Here is a 7,110-nt window from a genome sequence, read left to right as displayed (position 1 = left end):
AAAATTAAATTAATATTTCTTATTTTTAAAATTTTTTTTTTTTTTTTTTTTTTTTTTTTTTTTTTTTTTTTTAATATTTAATAATCTCGAGTGCAATATAAATACGCCTCATAAAAGTGTTTAAGGCTGACAAATTATTATAATCTCGACGAAAAGACCTAAATTCAATTACTACCTTGAGATATATATCGATTGCCCGGTATATTCCATCATGTAGTGATCTAGCATAGTTGGGAATTATAGCAGCAAGTGACAGGAATTCAGTTAATTTCAAGTTAACATCAGGTGCCACCTCAGCCAGATAACTGTCCACCAGATTAGCCACCATTGTCATGGGTGTAAGTGAATAAGAATCTCTAGCAAACTGATCCTCATCTATGAAAGAGTTTGAGGTAGAATCAGTTTCTTCCTGATCCATCGACATGAAATGACCAACAATCCGCTGAATACTGTCAATGTCATAAAGGGTCTCAACTGAATACCCCGTATTTGGGATGAGAAGATCTTCAAGAACTGCTTGATCCAATTGTGCCCCTATCCTTCTTTCCAAGTTTTCTCGACATGATGGACTAGTATGTAAAATTATGGATGTCCTTAGAAGCTTAAGCAAGAACTTTGTAGGTATAATGCCTTTTTGATTAGGTAGTAATTCTACTATCTCTTCAAGAAGAGTCCTATGATTTGCATCTGACATATTGGAAAGGGTGCAATTCTGAAAGCTTGATTTCCGACCATGTAATGGAAGATGCCTTTTAGCATAAAACATTATTGAACCCGCAATTCTCTCCGGTGACATGCCTTTGGAACCAACTACCAGGATCAACCTTTTGAAAAGAGACAATTGAAGAGAAGCCACATCTTCGTGCCACCAATCATCCATCATGGGATCTTGCTTTGAAGTTAAGTTTATCCTGTTCCATAGAGAAGTATCCACTTGACTCTGAGTAGCGCATCGTCCGGACACGGACCAACTTAAAAGACTCGGATCAGTACAAGCTTTTGCAGCCAATGAATCAATACATCTACAAACTATATGAAGTTCTTCTGTGAGGGGAAGGAACTCTTCACAAGTTTCAAGGACTTTAATGGAATCGACCCAACTCTCAAATACGTCGTTTAGGAAACTTTCGGTTGATGCAATGAGGTTTCCTTCTCCATAATCCTCAGTCATTTGAAGATACTCAGATGCACACCTAAGGCTCACTACATTAACTGCAGTAAGTTCTACTCTAATAGAATAACAGAATTTGACTATGAGCAAAAAGGATTTTGCTCCACCAGGTAAATCGTGAAGTTGTAAAACACTTTTTGCTTCAACCTCGCAGTTCACGTTCTCGGAAAGTTCTTGGATTAGCCTCTCCAACAATCGGCTCCTAGATAACAGTGGAAACTGGAAAACATAGCTGAAGTGTCAAAGCTAGTCAATGATAGATTACATAGGCATATAACAAAATAATATTAGAAAAGGATATAATAAGTGTACGAATATGAAAAGATGTGTCCATCTTCAAAGAGAAATATGAGGAGCGTGAAAACTTGTTTTGTTCTCATTTCTCTCTTGATATTGCATTAAAAGCAGCACCTTTATATATAGGTGAGCCTAAACAATTTGTGATTTGAGATAATGGATTACTCCCATCAATTGGGGAAAAATCAACGAAAACAATGAATTTCATGATTGTTGCCAAAATCTTGAAACCAGAACAATGTAGATCACTATGTTTGTTTCTCGACAACACGCAAAAAGGAGAAAAATATGGTGCAATAAATTTAACAACACACGTGAATATAAAATCAGACATTCAAAGGCTACAGACAACTACCTTGTGAAGATGGAAGCTTGTTTCACCAACTTCAACGTGAATATCACTTGGAAGGCCAGTGGAGCAGACCCTACAGAGAATGGACCGGGAGAAGTATGAGTAAGCAATGTGCACGATTCAGGGTATCGTAATTCAGAAAAATATGCAGGATTGTATGTTATTTAACTTTGTTGGTACATCGTCCATTTAAGTTAACAACTACAGTAACTAGATCTGACGAATTCAAATATCATTAAAGCACACAAAATTACTTAGATTGAAATGAATTGGGAAGCAATATAAAAATATCACCACAACCAGAATACCAAGTAAGTACTGTGTATTAAAATACTTCTTTGTCAAAAAAATAAAAAATAAAAAAAATACATACATACGTGTATGTTTATGTATTTATGTATGTGTGTGTGTGTGTGTGTATATATATATGGGTCCAAGTTTCGAGCCTACTGCCTTAAGAAAATAATTTGAGAATTCAGACATGCTATTATAGAGTCGGGGGAAAGAAAACAATTCTACAGAAAAAAACCTTATTTTCAACATCTTTCTAACATAATGAATGAAATGCACCGTGTCTTATCCAATTACATCCTGCTTCCCCCAGTAGCTGTGTTGCTCTCAGCTATAACCTTAAAAAACCTACTGTTGTGTGCTTGCTTCCAATTTCAGGTACATCAATTAATAGGTATACAAGGATTAATGTAAGACCCTTCAAGGACAGAAATTCATCCATCCATATTTTTTAAGGTCAACAAAAATCTAAACAACTCTATTATATTACCCTACTCCTATAAACTTCTCTATGTATTGATGCATCTGACACTGTTTTTGGAAGGCCTACCTTATTGGTTTATAAGCATATCCGGCTTACCTCATGATACAAGACGTTTCAAGGATGAGCTCTACCCAATGTACTTGTAATGGTAATATCCGTACACAAACACAATGTTGAACTGAGTTGATGAAGAAAAAGAAACTTAGAAAAACTAGCAATAAAATAATTTCACCAAAATGGAAGGTTTGAACATGATTATGGATTGCTGTCCTCAAACGATATTTGCCGTCATCAGGATAAGTGCTCGAAGGTTTTAAAAGGCAAATAATTGGTAGGAGTAATCAAACTTGGAAGATTCAAAGTTGAAAAAGAAACTTCAAAGAACAATATATAAAACTTAGTTTCACATTTTATTTTGGATATAAGTGAATCAATTTGATGTTAATGATATAATTTCAATCATGAAAACCACTCGTATATAGAATTACAATCGCCATGCACAAAAAGGTGCAAAAACCAAGCCAAAAATGTGTAAAACCCTTCAAAATGGTACCAGAATTTAAAACCCCACGGGTGTCCACCCAGTTCAACAACATGGCCACTGTAATTGCAACACAAGGCCGGGCGGCTGCCCAAACCATTTTTCAGCCTTCATCATTTTTTCTCATTTTGTTTTCGCTTGTTTTTCTCATGGTTAACCATTTTTATCACTTCCAAAATTGGTTAATTTGAACAATATCCAACACACGAGGCGGATGGGAGGGCTATTCCCAGTACAAGACTTGTTCAATGGAGCCACCTATCTGGGAAAAAAAAAAAAAGAAGTCATTTGGTTCTGAAGTGGAGTGGATCGTACCTAGAATCTAAGTTCCACACTGCTCGTTGAAAGTCAGTCTTGTGGGCTTATAAGCATTACAAGCCAATTTCAAGAACTGATCGTACGCAACCTACGGTTTCTATAATTGAGAAATAATACAAACACCATTATTACAAGTACATTTTTCACTGGAAGAAGAAATAGCTCAAGACAAATAGACCCGCCTGGGTAATCAAATGTACCTAATCACTAAACTCTCAAATTCATTAAAAATGAAATAAGGGGTCCAAAAAATGTAGAGATTATAATCGCTAACCAGGTTTTGCCATCCAAGTAAAACACGTCTGCCTTAGATCCCAACTTCATGCATGCCATGGGATATCTGTGGTTACAAGAGACGGCATTCAAATTCAATGGGTGTAATAAAGAGATGAAAAGGAAGGAATTGGGAAATTTTCAAGAAACCTACTGGCTACAGCCGTTACAGAAAAGAAATGGTTTGTTTGGATACATTTTAATTTTAATGTAACAATAAAGAGTGCGTTTAATTTTGTTTCCTTAAATAGGATTTAACTATTCGATAATGAAGAATCCAATATTAATTCTCGATTTAACAAAAACGTAATACAAAATAATTAATTATTGTAAACAATTTGTTGCTGGTTTGGGACCAATTTCTAGATTTTGTAAATTCCCGTGTTGTGGAAGTTCGTCATGTCCAGTAAATAATAAGATCATGTGACCAAATCAGATGGCTAGGAAACGAAGCTACTTCACGATGAGGAGTATGGGGAATGCAGATTGCAGAGACCAAGAAATGATGTAGAGTGTCTTATGTCTGTTCATAATTTAAAAGTTCGTGTCGAGTCTAATATGTAAAAAAAGGTTGAACCCCAACTTTGAGGATCCTCACCGTCCCGTCCTTTGAACTTTATGAGGGAGGTAAATTTCGAGATGTGCCCCAAAAGGCCAGTGAACAAGAATTACATGTATACTGCGGCTACAACGAGTCCAATTCCATGTCTCAGGAATCGAACCCCCACACTGCGGCTGCCAGAAAGGCTTGAGATAACCTCACTCCTGTCTTTTGCACCACTGTACTATACCCCGAGGGGCATGTCGAGTCTAATATGTAATTATATTTATTATGCGTGTCAAATTGAAAGCAATGAGAGTTTTATAGCATGTCTCAACTCTCTACTCATGCTTAGATTGATGGTATTGGAATATCCAAATGAACCAATAACTTTTTGAGAAAATTGAAGGTACGCTTACGAGAAAATTAAAGGGACGCCCTTCTTAAAGTATGTAAGTTATCAAAACATGAAAAGTATATGAGTACATGATGCACTAACCAAGAGTTGTATAAAAAGACCGTTAAATATAGCCCTCACAAGTGAGTAATATTTCAGTAAACATAAACTAAATTTGTAAGTATTCGATAACATGTTTTCCAATGAATGATGTAGTTAGTCAAAGGTGGTAAGAAACCTCGTGCACAAGGTGATTAAAGAGCTTGAAAGTTCGTATAAAAGGAGTTTATAAATAGACAAAAACGAATGGTGGGCTGAACCAAGTCCAAATATTTATTGGACTAAAGCCAAAGTTGGAAGTCAAACGGACTGATCGAGAGGTGTAAACAAGCCAAGACCAATTTCGTCCAAAAGGTCGAAGTAAAAAAATTGCTAATTAAAATTTTTTGGCATGTTTATTTGATTAAGGATATTCCCATTGCATGCATGTCAATATCAGATTTTGAATTTATTGATAAATGCATTTTTTGTGTTTATTCAGACTTTTATTCTTATTTATTTATATGTAAATTAAACGAATATCTACTTAATTTGTATCAACTATAAATTATGTTAATTGTGAGAAAAATCCATACTTGGATACAATTGGTATGAAAAGAAGAAGAAGCTATTTTGGAGCTTAATTGGAGTTAATTCGAGGCAATTAAAGATTAATTGAATTACAACTTGCAAGTGGTCAATTGAAAGTATTAATGGAGATTCGATAAAAATTCATTAAGTTTTGGGAGTTAAATTCGATATTTGGAAAGCTTGAGACCTAAATTTAAGGCTGGACAAAACTTTCGAACCGACCCTAACGGTTCTTCTTTTAAGATGCACGTTCTAAATTGAAAAACAAGTCACAATTTTCATTATCGATGGTCAATATCTTTATATGTAAATGGAACTGAATTTTCAGGTTGATATCGATGCGAGGAGGTAGTCAGCCTCATTCTTGGATACCTAAACAAGAGGTGAAACAACATTAGTTACTCCATAGTTAGATGTCTGAAACGATAATTCCTCTGAAGAATATAAGTTTCATTCAATAATGGAGTAAGGACCAACTTTTTGCACCAAAAAAATCTCCATCTAACACTAATTGTTCCTGCCAATTGTTAAGCCACTGGATGCCTTACTGTAAAATGAAATTATGTTTTACAAATATGCAAATGAAAGCGTGATATTGGAGTGAAAAGATTACGAGGAATGCTGAAGTCGAAGAATATTAGGTTAAGCCTAAAATGGAAAAGTACTTAAAAAGTAACTTTTAAGCTTATCTAAGAAAAAGTTACGTTTTAGTAATGTTTGCCCAACAAGAATAAAAAACAGTAGGTGTAACATTTTTCAGGTTTAGGCAGACGTACTTTACGAACAAGTTTATCTTTTCTCTAATAGCTTTAAATTTTTAGTTAAGGTGGTGGCAGTTGAGGATTCAGACCCGCTAGTGCCGTCCTCCTGCGGGAAATTTTCCGATATATAATGGCAGAGAACAAGAAAAACGCCGAGGCTATTGTGGCAGCTAAAATGGGTGGAGGGAGAGGGATTTTGCTTTGTTGATGGTGGTGGGAGGGCGGTGGTTCCGAAAATGGTGGCGAAAGTGGTGGCATTGTTGCGTATAGTACTGAAAAATAGTGTCTTTAGGTAATCAAAAAAAACTAGTAAGACGAAGAAGAAAGAACACAGTGTTGAGAAGTGCGTCACTGAATCACCTCCTTCTGTTTGTTATCCTCTCTCTCTCTCTCACACCTGATATTTTGTCAGTTATTGAGTCAAACGCTACAGTTACAGCACCGTGATATATCACCATGGTGTGGCAGTTGAGGCTTCAGATCCGCTGGCTACTTTTTTCCATGGGACACCCTGCTCTCTTTCAGATTAATTATGAAAGTTTCCTATCCTCAATTTGCAGGGTGACACATGGGAAGAGCCGCCCGAATACCTCTCAGAGACGTGGCAATTTAATCATCTAGATGCATCCAAGTCAGTTTCTACTGATTTCATTAGCATTAGCTAGACAATATCACGTAGCAGTCTCTGTTGAACAAAGATGGAGAGAGAGAGGTAATATCAGATTGATTCATGCATAGATAGATAGATATACACTTTTCGAGTCTAGACAAATTTGATTCATTATTGTTACTGATTTTTTTGGATGGAAGATGTGCACCAATTTATATAGTTATTTTCCTCCCTCATGTTTATACTAACTGCTATTCTACACAATGTTGTACTTATAGTTTTTGCAAGATTTTATCGTATTTTTACTTTTCCATCTCATGTTTAGAAAAAAGAAAAACTCGTGATGTTCCCAATTTTGTCTAGCGTTGATTAAAACCAACGTTCTTAAGGCCAAAAAGTCAGATCGAAGGGAGGAGGGGGGGGGGGGGGGGGGGGGCCCCACAT

The 7,110-nt window shown here is 35.9% G+C and overlaps 1 protein-coding gene across 1 annotated transcript in view; it reads right to left on the bottom strand.

Moving 5' to 3' along the window:
• Nucleotides 1-4,000, bottom strand: part of LOC111402178 (BTB/POZ domain-containing protein At5g03250-like) — a 5,927-nt gene extending 1,927 nt beyond the window's left edge. The window contains exons 1-3 of the mRNA XM_023030330.1: nt 3,729-4,000; nt 1,824-1,893; nt 176-1,390 (exon numbers count right to left, since the gene is read on the bottom strand). Of these exons, the coding sequence (XP_022886098.1) occupies nt 176-1,390; nt 1,824-1,893; nt 3,729-3,787 (1,344 nt within the window). The 5' untranslated portion in view covers nt 3,788-4,000. The remainder of the gene's footprint in view (nt 1-175; nt 1,391-1,823; nt 1,894-3,728) is intronic.
• Nucleotides 4,001-7,110: the final 3,110 nt, after the last annotated feature.

This window comes from Olea europaea, chromosome 10 (genome assembly GCF_002742605.1).
Source record: "Olea europaea var. sylvestris chromosome 10, O_europaea_v1, whole genome shotgun sequence".
NCBI classification, from domain to species: domain Eukaryota; kingdom Viridiplantae; phylum Streptophyta; class Magnoliopsida; order Lamiales; family Oleaceae; genus Olea; species Olea europaea.
This window is presented reverse-complemented; position numbering and strand designations above follow the sequence as displayed.